The sequence below is a fragment of the Phytophthora ramorum genome (assembly GCF_020800215.1).
Source record: "Phytophthora ramorum isolate Pr-102 chromosome Unknown Phyram_PR-102_s0020, whole genome shotgun sequence".
Classification (NCBI taxonomy): domain Eukaryota; phylum Oomycota; class Peronosporomycetes; order Peronosporales; family Peronosporaceae; genus Phytophthora; species Phytophthora ramorum.
The window spans coordinates 429,575-443,954 of NW_027150666.1; the positions used below are offsets into that span (position 1 = coordinate 429,575).

Here is a 14,380-nt window from a genome sequence, read left to right on the forward strand (position 1 = left end):
TCATGTTGACGCGTGACTAAGTTGCCTTTATGGCGTGGATCCATAGATAGCGAGTCCGTATTTACGAACCCGTATTTACGTAAATAGGGGAGCTGTCTTGCGCGCGTCACAGATTTGTTTTTTGCTGACCCGTTTCCACGAGGGACGTGAGCGCAAACTCTCGATTGCTTCGTATAGAGAAGTATCTAACGAGACGGACGTGAATAGCATGAAGCAGAACTTATACACATAGTGATCATGAGGGACTAATCTCCGTTAATTAACGCTCGTGTATCACATGCCCTGCAGTCTCTTGATGGGTTTTTTGCTACGACTACCCGTCGTAGTTAACTTCCACTTCCGAAATCTAGATGCTCGAAGGTGACACCCAAAGTGAGCAATCCGTATACCAGCACCCGGTGAGCGAGGCAAGCGGGAGAACGGCGACAAACTGCTGCACTGCAAATCTGTGACGCGCGCAAGACACACAGCTCCCCTATTTACGTAAATACGGGTTCGTAAATACGGACTCGCTATCTATGGATCCACGCCATAAAGGCAACTTAGTCACGCGTCAACATGAAGCACTCGACACACGATCGCACCAACTAGACCTCGCTTGCATGTCACCGAGCCGTTCGCGCACGACCTCCTCGCATGTCGAAGCTCACAATTGAAAAGTCTCTCCAAGACACAAGCAACTCAACTCCACCGCTTCAACCGCCTGATCCACTTCAACGAGCCATGTCGACCTACACCAAGTTCGCCATCATCGGAGCCGGCGGCATCGGCGGCACCGTTGCCGACGAGCTGCTGAAGAAGGGCGCGTCCGTCTCCATCCTCACACGCGACGACAGCCAGGAGGCGCTGCAGGCTCTCAAGGCGCGCGGCGCCAAGCTCTTCAAGCTCTCGTACACCGACGAGGACGCTGTGAAGAAGGCGCTGTCCGGCAGCGAGGTCGCCGTGAGCGCCGTGTCGCCGTACCACCTCGACGTGCAGCCACCCGTCGTGCGCGCGGCCAAGGCGGCCGGCATCCAGCTCTTCGTGCCTGCCGAGTACGGCGTCAAGGTGACGGAGGGCCCCAACGCCTACAAGAAGGTGGTGCAGGACCTGCTGGCCGAGGTGCAGCTGCCGGCCACCACCTTCTACACGGGCATCTTCGCCGAGTTCCTGCCGATCTTCATGGACTACCACTTCGATGACGGCTACATGAACGTGGTGGGCAAGGGCGAGACGCCCTACAGCATCACCTCTCGCCAGGACGCCGGGCGCTTCGTGGCGCACGTGCTGTCGACAGCGCCCAAGAGCGCGCTGGAAGGTGCCAAGCTGCCGTTTGAGGCCGAGCGTCTGTCGCCGCTGCAGATCCACGCGCTGGCGGAGAAGAAGCTGGGCAAGAAGGTCGAGGTGCGCTCCATCACGTACGAGGAGAACATGAAGAAGTTCAACACGGATTTTACGGCGTTTTTGACGGCTTTGGGTGAGGACGGTCGCGGCGTGGCCGGCTCGGAGCAGGAGGTGAAGGACACGGTGGCCAAGTTCTTCCCGGACTGGAACCCGACTCCGTACGAGGCGTTCCTGGCGTAGGGCGATGACGTGAGGATGTCTAGTGTCTAGCGTCGTAAGGTGCTACGGCAATGGCAAAATAAACGATGTGCAATTGCATTCGACTGCTGACATTTTGTGCCTTCGTGGGGTCTACAGTTCTAAGCATCAACCGCAACCAGTCGGCTTTACGCAACGCAGTCCCGGTGCACATCTTTCCAGTAGATGGAGTAAGAGTTCAATTAAGTACCAGGTTACACTTCAGAAGTAGTACCAGTTTCCTGTTGAAGTACTACGGCATTTGGTATCATAACCTGAAGCAAAGAGAGCATGGCAGATAGGTTTTTGGAAGATCTTATCGGCGACAGGTTACTCGTGTCTGTGCTTGTGCACCACGACGTCCTCTCCAAAACATTTGCTACAATAGGGAGGTGTGCTCTGGTTGACCCCCCTCTGCCGGTACCATGTGCCGTCAATTCCCACTTACACGGACTGATGTTGTCATGAACGAGATAGTGGCTTCGGCTACAGCCTCCGCCTGCTGGTTGGAATGTGGGCGCAACTTGACGCGAGTCTGCCCTCTTCGGTAGAGAGGCCCCGCTCTCGAACTATAATATCGGTACGCGGGAGCTCGATCGCGCGCCACAACTCACTCATTATCCAATTTCGGAGATCGTGACCAACTAGCTTCCAAGCTACCTTCCAAGTTCCTCAAGTGATCTACGTCTAGTCCAAGATGATGTTCAGCAAGACGATCCTCGCGCTGTGTGCCGCCGCCGTGGCGTTCTCCAACGGCGTGGCCGACGCCACTGCTGAGGTGGCCGAGACCTATGGTCGGAGCACCTCCACTAAGAACAACTACAACAACGGTGGCCTTGGCGCTAACGCTGGCCTCGGTCTGGGCGTCGGCGTCGGCGCCGGTGTCGGTGGTCACGGTGGTGTGGGCGTGGGTGCTGGTCTCGGCGCTCTTCTAGGCGCGGTTCTCGGCGGCAATGGTGGAGTCGGCGCGGGTCTAAATGTTGGTGCGGGCCTCGGTGCCAATGTCGGCCTCGGTCTTGGCGGAGGCGCGTACGGAGGTGCGGGCGTGAAGACTGGCGGTGGTGTTGGCGCGGGTCTAGGACTCGGCGTGGGTGGTGCTGGAGCAGGCGTCAAGGCCGGCGGGGGACTGGACGTGAACGCCGGTGCAAGCCTCGGAGCGACGGCGGGTCTTGGTGCGGGCGCGCAGCTCAATGCCGGCGCAACTCTCGGTGCTGGCGTCCAGGCAGGCGTTGGTACGAAGGGTGTTGGAGCTGATGTTGGCACGTACGGAGGCACTGGGGTAAATGTTGGTGCCGGAGCGAATCTTGGAGTTGGCATCGGTGGTGGTGCTAAGGCAGCCGTCGGACTTGGCGGCGGAGTTAATGTTGGCGCCGGAGCTGGCATCGGTGCTGGAGTCGGTGGCGGCGTCAATGTTGGCGGACTTAATGTTGGCGCCGGAGCTGGCATTGGTGCTGGTGTCGGTGGCGGCGTCAATGTTGGCGGACTTAATGTTGGCGCCGGAGTGAACGGAGGTGCTGGTGTCGGTGGCGGCGTCAATGTTGGCGGACTTAATGTTGGCGCCGGAGTGAACGGAGGTGCTGGTGTCGGTGGCGGCGTCAATGTTGGCGGACTTAATGTTGGCGCCGGAGTGAACGGAGGTGCTGGTGTCGGAGGCAGCGTCGGTGGAGCTGCCTCTGGAGGCGTGAAAGCAGGCGCCGGCATCGGTGCTCAGGTCGGCGTTGGTGGTGTTGGCGGCGTGAAGGCTGGTGCCGAGGTCGGCGCTGGCGTGAAGGCTGGCGTTGGTGGAGTTGGAGCCAACGTAAATGCTGGCGTCGGTCCGATTGTCAGCGTTGGCGGAGACAAGGCCTCAGCTGGCAGCTACTCGAAGGGCAACACGCCAGCAGTGACTCCTAAAGCCACCACCCCCATTACCCAAGCGGCCCAGCAGCAGCAGCAGCAGAACCCGGCGGCTCAGACTGCCGGCAAGGGATACCGTCACCTGCGCGCTTAGACAAGAAAGGCGAACGGTGTAGCAGGACCTAGAGTTTCAGGACTACGAGTAAGTCAACTAGTCCAGTGTATTTGTAATTCATCTTTTTGTTGTTAGACACTTCAGCGTGGCATCTTCTTAAGTCTAAGCTGCCTACGTTCCTCTTCATTTGTCCAATTCATTGCACTCATACGGTGTTTTGCATTTTTTTGGCTAAAAAATGTAGCAAATGTGCGAGTGACTCGGGTCCTTAGTTCATAGCATCCGAAGTGCTCACTACGTCTAGCCTTATGTCGCCTACATGCCAATCCACGGCGACACCTGAGGTATTAGCACAAAGTCATCACTTAACAGGATAGTACCGCTTCCTGTTATATATTTTTCGCAGCTTGTGCTAGCTTTTCAGCGTGAGCGAGTAAGATCGCCTCGCGCTGGGCCTGCGGAACCTTCATAAATTGCAACAAGGCGAAAGCCTCAAGGTTGTTCTTCCCTTTCAAGTGAGTGAGCAGCGAGTACAGATCACTCGATTTCGTGATAAGAGGGGCTCGTTCTTCGTTGACTTCATCTTCAACCTTGTCGCGTCTTAGGAATCTTGTGTGTTTGGTCTGAGCAGCCATTTTCGAGAGTTGGGACTGCTCCGTTTCCGTGGCCGCCAAGACGTCACCAATGCTGGTGAGGAGGATGGCTGTGGCTACCAGCACAACGCAGCACACACGCATTGCTAATCTTGAGCAGCTACTTGAGTTACTTGGGTGGCTGGGTTGGTCGAACGAAGTAAATCGAGGAATGAGAGTGCAGCACATTCATTTCTCGACTAAACTGCGTGCATCCGGCGAATCAGCTGGACCAGATCTCAGGATAATGTGGCTACCGTAACCTCTACAAGACCTCACCTCATACAAAGCGGCATTGTTTCGTTGCCTGTGGCATCCTCTTCTCATCACAAGATAGCGTACATACATGTACAGACAATTAACGGCACTATCCACCAAGTCTTCTGCCGTCTCTCGGCCTGCAGCGCGTGGATGGTACACCTGGTGAGATTCCACGACTTTGCGCCCAGGCTGCGGCTTGGATACATGATTGCCTTCTGTTCCTCTATCTCTCGCTGCTGCTTCTCCTGCGCCTCAGCAGCTTCTTTCGTGTCGATGGAGAGGACATGTTTCAGCTTCAGCATCGTGAGGTCCAGCTTCTCCAGCACTTGCCGCTGGAGGATTTGCTGATAGGCGCCTTCGTCGTCTGTAGCCTCAGCGTCTGTTTCGCCACTTTCGTTCGTTGCAGAAAGCTGCTTGTTGCCTCTGTCATGTGGGTCGGACTGATCCACATCAAGGTTGTTGTTGCCTTGCACCCAGTCAACCGCTCGCCACGAAACGCCATCGAACCGATCGCTTTTACCGTTCGACGACGGAGCTGCTGCCATTTGCGCCTCAATTTCGTGGATTTTACGCTGCGTGTGTCTCCTCAAAGCCGCAATCTCGGCCTCCATCGCAGATGCACCATCCACCGGTTGCCTTTGACCCTCCGTGTCTGTACGCTCGAGTTGTGTCAGCACGTTCTCAATATCAGCCGAACACGTGAGCAGTTTGCCTTGCATGGGGATCAGTCGGAGGATCTCCATCTCGCGCTCCTTGGCCTCCTTCTCGTCAGCCTTTTTCTTTGCCTCGACAGCCTCCTTCTCCTTCTTCTCGGCTACTTTCGTGGCAGCAGCGGCATCCACTTCGGCCTTCAAATCGGCCTTCCGGCGCTCCGTCATGTCTGCAAACGTGAGGTCTAACTGGGAAACGATCGTCTGCGTAGCTGACTGCAGCTCTGCTGTTGCGGCATTCCGGATCACCGCGTCTCCAGGAGCGTCTTCTTCCTCAAGGGCCTTGGTCTTCTCCTCTTCTCGCTGTCTGTCCTCAAACGGCTTCAGAGCTGCTAGCAGCAATTCGTTGATTGCGTTGGACGCATTGCGAACCTTCAAAGCCGCAGTGGCGCACACCGCAGAGCTCTCTAGCTCGGTTTCTTCTTGTGGCGTCTCCTTTTCTGGTGCCTTGGTGGGTACTCGACGGCTGTCTCGTAGTTGTCGTATCTCTTGGGCGAACGAGTCTTCTTCGTCGTCTTCAAAATCTTCATCCTCTGGAGGTGGCGGCGGCGGAGGTGACTCTGGCATAGCTGATCTTGCTTTCCCGCTGGACAGTTTGAGTTGGAGCGGCAAGCGTGACTTCGTCGACTCTGTCTGGCGGAAGCGGGTACTTTGACGGAGCACAGACGAGATCTCGTCCGTGGTGGGCGAACGTGCCGCACCAATTGCTCCGGTCTGCCGACTCCCGGTCGACACCAGCTTGTTGAGCTCGCGGATGTCCTTCCCGATCAAGGCGTCGATCGAGTCTTCGTCGGGTGTCTCCGGCGTGTACATGTCCTCTGACACGGACAGTGGAGACGATGCAAGCGACGAAGAGGTCAACGGAGAGAGCGATTGTGGAGACAACGAGGGAGGCGACAGCACGGGTGGCCTCGCTCTGGGTTTGCTTCGTTGCACTGCCGCTAGTTTCGAGCGTGTAGACGCCGTGGACACAGCAGGAGTGCGGCGCTTCAGAGCAAAAGACGGCTTGTTCTTCAGAATGTGCTCAAGCCTGGGCATGGGCGTCACCGCACCACCGTCATCGTCACTCGAGTCGTCGTGTTGCACATTCCTAGTAGCACCTCGGACGGCTTTCTTCTGGCTTGGCTCTCGTTTCACCACGCGTGCTCGATCCACAAAGCCAAAGCTCCTTTTGTCGCGCTCTTTTGCTTTCGCGCGTCTTGGAGGCGATGCCATCCGCAACGGAGAGACATCCGAGCCCGATACACTTTCGTTCGGCTTGGACCGTCGACTCGTGGCACTCTGCTGGAAGTCCGAGATGAGCTCATCGAGAGACATCTCCTGCTTGTCTTCACGATCGTAGCGCCAACTACTTGCAGCCTTGGACGCAGACGCCTCCTTGTCTCCGGCTTGCGAGTTGAAGGACAACTCGAGGAACATGGTCCTCTTGGCTCAGCGTGCACCAAGTAGTTGAGGCGAAAACAGCGATGGTGTCGAGGCGAAGTGGCCCCTGACAAGTGCACGTTGCACACCCGCTTGGGTCCGTTTCGTGTCCAGGTACTCTCAGGCGCACCGACTGCTTACCTGTATTGTGGCGCAGCGTCGATAATCGTGCGACAACTGTCTTTGATTCCGTCATGCTCTTCCAAGCTCAGGGGCGTCCCAAAGCCACTGGAATGTTCGGGTTCGGCGTGCTGCTTGGTGCAAGTTGCCTTTTGATGTAGCCATCTCTCGCGTAAGCGGGATTCGTAATCGTCTGCGACGTGAGAGCACTGCAGTTCACTATTTCCACCCCGACGCGGTCTCGAGCCACGCGCATGGTGCGGGGATTCTCCATCGCAGGCCACGTGCACACGTCAGCAGGCTGCAACCAAGTCCGATGTCCTGCAATGCTGCATCCAAGTCAGCGTTCACTGTCCCACCATCTCGCACCCCGCCTGTGTGGCACACGTAGCTCGTTTCCCCGCCTCCCATTCGTCGAAATCCGGCCAGCCCCTATCGCCAATCTTGGTCTGCTGACGTCACATTCCAAAAAGCTGCCAAGAGCTCACTTAGATCTCTCCCTCAACCACATACCTGACTATGAGCACGGACGTCGTGTACGACTACGTGGTGATCGGCGGCGGCAGCGGCGGCATGGCCTCGGCCCGCCGGGCCGCCACGTACGGCGCTAAGGTGCTGGTCGTGGAGCGCGGCCGCGAGTTCGACGGCATGGGCCTGGGCGGCACGTGCGTCAACTTCGGCTGCGTGCCCAAGAAGGTCATGTTCAACGCCGCGGCCCACGTGGAGCACCTGCACCGCAACGAGGACTACAGCATCAAGACGGCGACCAGGGACTTTGCGTTCGGGGACTTTGACTGGGCCAACATGAAGAAGAAGCGCGACGCCTACATCCTGCGCCTCAACGGCATCTATGAGCGCAACCTGGGCAACGCCAAGGTGGACCACGTGCAGGGCATCGCCACGCTCGTGGCCAAGGACCAGGTGGAGGTGGCCGGCAAGGTGTACACGGGCAAGCACGTGCTGGTGGCGCCCGGCGGCGTACCTTTCGTGCCGGATCTGCCCGGCATGGAGCACGTGACCGACAGCGACGGCTTCTTCAGGCTGGAGCAACAGCCCAAGAAGGTGGCCGTCGTGGGCGCCGGCTACATCGCCGTGGAGCTGGCCGGCATCTTTAACGTGCTCAAGAGCGACACGACGCTCTTCTGTCGCTTCGACCAGGTGCTGCGCAAGTTCGACCCCATCGTGCGCGACCTTGTGAACGACGAGATGGAAAAGGCCGGCGTCAAGTTCGTGCGCAACACGCGCGCCGTCCGCGTGGACAAGCAGGACGACGGCAAGCTCACGTTCGTGGTCACGGTGGACGGGGAGGAGCAAAAGTTCCCGGACTTTGACGTCATTTTGTACGCCATCGGCCGCGAGCCGCGCACCAAGGACCTCGGCCTCGAGAAGGTGGGCGTCAAGCTCGCGGACGGAGGATTCATCGAGGTGGACGCCCAGGAGAACACGTCCGTGCCTGGCGTGTACGCCATCGGCGACGCCACGACCACTGGCTGGGAGCTCACCCCCGTGGCCATCGCTGCCGGCCGCCGCCTGTCGGACCGCCTCTTCGGCGGCGAGAAGGACGCGTGCCTGAACTACCACCAGATCCCGACCGTGATCTTCAGCCACCCGCCCATTGGCACGATCGGCTACACGGAGCCTGAGGCCGTGGCCAAGTTCGGCGAGGAGAACGTCAAGGTGTACTCGAGCAAGTTCGTGAACCTGCTGCACTCGATGGCCGACCCGGAGCGCAAGGGCAAGACGGCCATGAAGCTCGTGACGGTGGGCGAGCAGGAGACCGTCGTGGGCGTGCACGTGGCTGGCGAGGGCGCCGACGAGATGATCCAGGGCTTCGGAGTGGCGGTCAAGATGAACGCCACCAAGGCCGACTTCGACAACATCGTGGCCATCCACCCGACGGCTGCCGAGGAGCTCGTGACCATGGCTCCGTGGGGCACGATCAAGGACAAGATCGTGCTGTCGCCGGCGCCGGCACGCCCCGCTCCGACGCCTAAGCAGTAAGTAGATTTGACTGATGAGCATGCAGTCCGAGCTTTCATTGAATGAAGAGGCTTGTAAGACTTTGGAAGATGCAGACATGATAATGCAATTCTACCACCACTTGTAATTCATGGTTTTGACGATTGTTTGATGAACTCCTTTACTTACATTCATTTTATGAAAAAGAAACAAATGTATCTCAGTACACTACAGTTGCAATGATCCAGCCTGATAGAACACAGTTCTCATCCGAGGCAGAGAACTGTTTTTAGTTAGGCTCGCAGTTGACGGTAAGTCTTGCTGGTAGACTGGGACGTCTGCTTCGTTGCTTGAGTGGCCTTAGGAGAGTAGCTGTCTGTCCTAGTTGACGGATTTCCTCCAATGCCGCCACCTAAGCCAACCTCGGCACCTGCCTTGACGCCACCAACGCCGACCTGAGCACCGATGCCGGCGCCTGCTTTCACGCCTCCAGAGGCAGCTCCACCGACGCTGCCTCCGACACCAGCACCTCCGTTCGCTCCGGCGCCAACATTAACTCCGCCAACATTGACGCCGCCACCGACACCAGCACCTCCGTTCACTCCGGCGCCAACATTAACTCCGCCGCCAAGTCCGACGGCTGCCTTAGCACCACCACCGATGCCAGCTCCAAGATTCGCTCCGGCACCAACATTTACCCCAGTGCCTCCGTACGTGCCAACATCAGCTCCAACACCCTTCGTACCAACGCCTGCCTGGACGCCGGCACCGAGAGTTGCGCCGGCACCGAGCTGCGCGCCCGCACCAAGACCCGCCGTCGCTCCGAGGCTTGCACCGGCGTTCACGTCCAGTCCCCCGCCGGCCTTGACGCCTGCTCCAGCACCACCCACGCCGAGTCCTAGACCCGCGCCAACACCACCGCCAGTCTTCACGCCCGCACCTCCGTACGCGCCTCCGCCAAGACCGAGGCCGACATTGGCACCGAGGCCCGCACCAACATTTAGACCCGCGCCGACTCCACCATTGCCGCCAAGAACCGCGCCTAGAAGAGCGCCGAGACCAGCGCCCACGCCCACACCACCGTGACCACCGACACCGGCGCCGACGCCGACGCCCAGACCGAGGCCAGCGTTAGCGCCAAGGCCACCGTTGTTGTAGTTGTTCTTGGTGGAGGTGCTCCGACCATAGGTCTCGGCCACCTCAGCAGTGGCGTCGGCCACGCCGTTGGAGAACGCCACGGCGGCGGCACACAGCGCGAGGATCGTCTTGCTGAACATCATCTTGGACTAGACGTAGATCACTTGAGGAACTTGGAAGGTAGCTTGGAAGCTAGTTGGTCACGATCTCCGAAATTGGATAATGAGTGAGTTGTGGCGCGCGATCGAGCTCCCGCGTACCGATATTATAGTTCGAGAGCGGGGCCTCTCTACCGAGGAGGGCAGACTCGCGTCAAATTGCGGCCAGATGACAACCAGCAGGCGAAGGTCGTTGCTGAAGCTTTGGCATTCAACCATGGAGTAGTGCCGCTATTTCCCACCCATGCTGTCCTAGTCCTTCGGCAGAGTGAGGAGGCACATGCTGCAGGTGTTATTTGCAGTGAGGTGTTGGTGACGCACAGACTACGGACATGATTTCCCCTGAGAGTCGATGCCGTGGAGGCACAGTAACACGATGAATATATGCTGTAGATGTTATACTTCATGTATCTCAGGTATTTTGAAGACCTGTGTATGGCAAACGAAGAAGAGAACACCAATTTTCTGATCGGTTTCTTGGTCAATGCTTAACATACTGAACTTTATCCAAACATGCATGGCATGGCGAGACGAATAATATGCTGAGAATAGCTCCACGAAACGGACCCAAGCGGGTGTGCAACGTGCACTTGTCAGGGGCCACTTCGCCTCGACACCATCGCTGTTTTCGCCTCGACAACTTGGTGCACGCTGAGCCAAGAGGACCATGTTCCTCGAGTTGTCCTTCAACTCGCAAGCCGGAGACAAGGAGGCGTCTGCGTCCAAGGCTGCAAGTAGTTGGCGCTACGATCGTGAAGACAAGCAGGAGATGTCTCTCGATGAGCTCATCTCGGACTTCCAGCAGAGTGCCACGAGTCGACGGTCCAAGCCGAACGAAAGTGTATCGGGCTCGGATGTCTCTCCGTTGCGGATGGCATCGCCTCCAAGACGCGCGAAAGCAAAAGAGCGCGACAAAAGGAGCTTTGGCTTTGTGGATCGAGCACGCGTGGTGAAACGAGAGCCAAGCCAGAAGAAAGCCGTCCGAGGTGCTACTAGGAATGTGCAACACGACGACTCGAGTGACGATGACGGTGGTGCGGTGACGCCCATGCCCAGGCTTGAGCACATTCTGAAGAACAAGCCGTCTTTTGCTCTGAAGCGCCGCACTCCTGCTGTGTCCACGGCGTCTACACGCTCGAAACTAGCGGCAGTGCAACGAAGCAAACCCAGAGCGAGGCCACCCGTGCTGTCGCCTCCCTCGTTGTCTCCACAATCGCTCTCTCCGTTGACCTCTTCGTCGCTTGCATCGTCTCCACTGTCCGTGTCAGAGGACATGTACACGCCGGAGACACCCGACGAAGACTCGATCGACGCCTTGATCGGGAAGGACATCCGCGAGCTCAACAAGCTGGTGTCGACCGGGAGTCGGCAGACCGGAGCAATTGGTGCGGCACGTTCGCCCACCACGGACGAGATCTCGTCTGTGCTCCGTCAAAGTACCCGCTTCCGCCAGACAGAGTCGACGAAGTCACGCTTGCCGCTCCAACTCAAACTGTCCAGCGGGAAAGCAAGATCAGCTATGCCAGAGTCACCTCCGCCGCCGCCACCTCCAGAGGATGAAGATTTTGAAGACGACGAAGAAGACTCGTTCGCCCAAGAGATACGACAACTACGAGACAGCCGTCGAGTACCCACCAAGGCACCAGAAAAGGAGACGCCACAAGAAGAAACCGAGCTAGAGAGCTCTGCGGTGTGCGCCACTGCGGCTTTGAAGGTTCGCAATGCGTCCAACGCAATCAACGAATTGCTGCTAGCAGCTCTGAAGCCGTTTGAGGACAGACAGCGAGAAGAGGAGAAGACCAAGGCCCTTGAGGAAGAAGACGCTCCTGGAGACGCGGTGATCCGGAATGCCGCAACAGCAGAGCTGCAGTCAGCTACGCAGACGATCGTTTCCCAGTTAGACCTCACGTTTGCAGACATGACGGAGCGCCGGAAGGCCGATTTGAAGGCCGAAGTGGATGCCGCTGCTGCCACGAAAGTAGCCGAGAAGAAGGAGAAGGAGGCTGTCGAGGCAAAGAAAAAGGCTGACGAGAAGGAGGCCAAGGAGCGCGAGATGGAGATCCTCCGACTGATCCCCATGCAAGGCAAACTGCTCACGTGTTCGGCTGATATTGAGAACGTGCTGACACAACTCGAGCGTACAGACACGGAGGGTCAAAGGCAACCGGTGGATGGTGCATCTGCGATGGAGGCCGAGATTGCGGCTTTGAGGAGACACACGCAGCGTAAAATCCACGAAATTGAGGCGCAAATGGCAGCAGCTCCGTCGTCGAACGGTAAAAGCGATCGGTTCGATGGCGTTTCGTGGCGAGCGGTTGACTGGGTGCAAGGCAACAACAACCTTGATGTGGATCAGTCCGACCCACATGACAGAGGCAACAAGCAGCTTTCTGCAACGAACGAAAGTGACGAAACAGACGCTGAGGCTACAGACGACGAAGGCGCCTATCAGCAAATCCTCCAGCGGCAAGTGCTGGAGAAGCTGGACCTCACGATGCTGAAGCTGAAACATGTCCTCTCCATCGACACGAAAGAAGCTGCTGAGGCGCAGGAGAAGCAGCAGCGAGAGATAGAGGAACAGAAGACAAAGCAGGCGCAGCAGCAGCTGGATGTCGAACGGAAGGAACGGGAACAGGAAGACGCAGACAATGCGAGACGACGAGTGATGGGAGTCACCTCGGTCAACGAGGTGGAAGGTTGGATCGAGGAAGGGCGACAGCTGCAGGATGAACTTGGACACGATCGATCGTTGAACCGCTTGATAGCATCGCTGGACGACAACATGAATGCTGAGAATGCGAGAAGTCCCTGCTGGAGAGCGGTGCCTCCTAACCAAGAAGAGGCGTTGCGTCACTTCGACCGATTGGCAACCGCGATGACAGCACAGCAACAACCCCAACTCGTTAATGAGGAAGCGATACACGAGCATGGGGACTGGAACCCGGGTGCTGGGTATGCGCATTGGCATGCACGAAACCCTCGGGCTTTGAGAGTTCAGCAGGCACGTACATCTAAAAAGCAGGCGTGGGAAGAGTTATCGGGAAGCTCCAGTGGCAGTGAAGACGAGGGTGTCAGTACGAGTAGGGGCGCTGGCATCGAGCGGATCACTCAACTACATCGAAATCAAGATGCAACAAGACGAAGAAATAGGAGCTATCGATCGATGCCTCCATCACCATTACCGTCACCTCCGCTACAAACCCGATACGTATCATCAAGCTCTGGCAGGCAACGTAGAAAGCACGTTGGAGAAGAAGACGACTGGAAGCTCGGCTTCAAGCCGCAGCTGATCGTGTCCCCTTCGTCAAAGTCGAAGCAAAGGGGGCGTAGACGTAAAGCCGGTGGCGTCCAACACGAAATCGCTCGCACCATCCACGCACTGCAGGCCGAGAGACGGCAGAAGACTTGGTGGATTCAAAGTCACCTCCGTAGCCCATCAGGTGGACGGAGACCCAATAATTGAAGATGCAATAGGAGAAAAACGGACCCTGCCGCTGTCCAGAGTTGCTAAATGAAAACGTGCCGCTTTGCTATCGCTGGATAGAGGATCATGTGAAGACCAACCCACCCATGTGCTGGCCACGGCAGCAAGCATCTTCGGCATTGTTGTAGTACGTGGAACTATCAAATGCTGATGGCCAAGAGCCGCGTTTTAGAAGACACAGGCTTCATCACTGCTTCAAACGGAGATTGGACTGGGTAACATCTCGCTGCCGAGCCGAATCCGCGGAAATGTCTTCATCGTCGGTATTGGCGCCAGAATTGGACCGAAGACGATTGAGATGTGTCTTCGATATGATTCGGCGTACAGTCTCCGACTTCCTATCTAGCGTGAAGTAGTACGTGCACTGCGACAAGGTGCGTTCAATCTACATGGACACCAATTTTCACGGCACGCCCAGAAAGGAGAATGTCTGGTCGTACGCGCCGAGTGAGGGCGAGTGAGAACACTTGCAAACTCTGCTTTGGTCAATTCTGTCACCCGTACACGGTGGTTCGGAAGGTGGCCTTCGTGAACACCAATCTGCGGTTGCTCAAGCGCAAGGTGAGGTCTGCGCAGCGTGCTTCCGGATAGAATATCGTGTTGGAAGCAGAACTGCTCTATTCCTGATGATGAAATGTAAGGCGGGATTAACGCATCGAGCGGGTGTCGCGGTTGTGTTTCGTTTTAATCTTCGTCAGCAGTGTCGGCTGACCTGCCAGCGTCATTGCGCTGCGTACTCCGATTTCTGTTCTGGATTTCATCATTAGGATGCTTTCAAGGTCCTGTTCCAATGGCTCCGTCCGAACGAGTTACTGATATTATTCGAGCACACCGTCCGCCATCTTCGTAATCTATCGATTATGGGGCGAATAATATGCTTATCTCTTCTCGATCTTGGGATCGAAGATTACGGGGTTCTCTTTATACAAAAATGTGCGATGAAAATGCACTATCCCCTATAGATGTCGGCTTGTTCATCTCTGTGT

The 14,380-nt window shown here is 57.2% G+C and overlaps 5 protein-coding genes across 5 annotated transcripts; 3 read left to right on the forward strand and 2 right to left on the reverse strand.

The window, feature by feature from the left end:
- Window positions 1–723: 723 nt before the first annotated feature.
- KRP23_14147 (putative pinoresinol-lariciresinol reductase 3) lies at window positions 724–1,563 on the forward strand (the record flags this gene model as incomplete). Its single annotated transcript, XM_067884938.1, has 1 exon — window positions 724–1,563. One exon carries the CDS (start codon window positions 724–726, stop codon window positions 1,561–1,563), a length of 840 nt encoding a protein of 279 aa, XP_067737701.1.
- Window positions 1,564–3,900: 2,337 nt separating this feature from the next.
- On the reverse strand, window positions 3,901–4,332 carry KRP23_14148 (uncharacterized protein; the record flags this gene model as incomplete). The annotated part of the gene is made up of 1 exon (XM_067896004.1): window positions 3,901–4,332. One exon carries the CDS (start codon window positions 4,330–4,332, stop codon window positions 3,901–3,903), a length of 432 nt encoding a protein of 143 aa, XP_067737702.1.
- Window positions 4,333–4,469: 137 nt separating this feature from the next.
- Window positions 4,470–6,533, reverse strand: KRP23_14149 (uncharacterized protein; the record flags this gene model as incomplete). Its single annotated transcript, XM_067884939.1, has 1 exon — window positions 4,470–6,533. The coding sequence occupies one exon, from the start codon at window positions 6,531–6,533 to the stop codon at window positions 4,470–4,472; it is 2,064 nt and encodes a 687-aa protein (XP_067737703.1).
- A 642-nt stretch (window positions 6,534–7,175) lies between these two features.
- KRP23_14150 (Glutathione reductase) lies at window positions 7,176–8,657 on the forward strand (the record flags this gene model as incomplete). Its single annotated transcript, XM_067884940.1, has 1 exon — window positions 7,176–8,657. The coding sequence occupies one exon, from the start codon at window positions 7,176–7,178 to the stop codon at window positions 8,655–8,657; it is 1,482 nt and encodes a 493-aa protein (XP_067737704.1).
- Window positions 8,658–10,577: 1,920 nt separating this feature from the next.
- Window positions 10,578–13,200, forward strand: KRP23_14151 (uncharacterized protein; the record flags this gene model as incomplete). Its single annotated transcript, XM_067884941.1, has 2 exons — window positions 10,578–12,862; window positions 12,933–13,200. The coding sequence occupies 2 exons, from the start codon at window positions 10,578–10,580 to the stop codon at window positions 13,198–13,200; spliced, it is 2,553 nt and encodes an 850-aa protein (XP_067737705.1).
- Window positions 13,201–14,380: the final 1,180 nt, after the last annotated feature.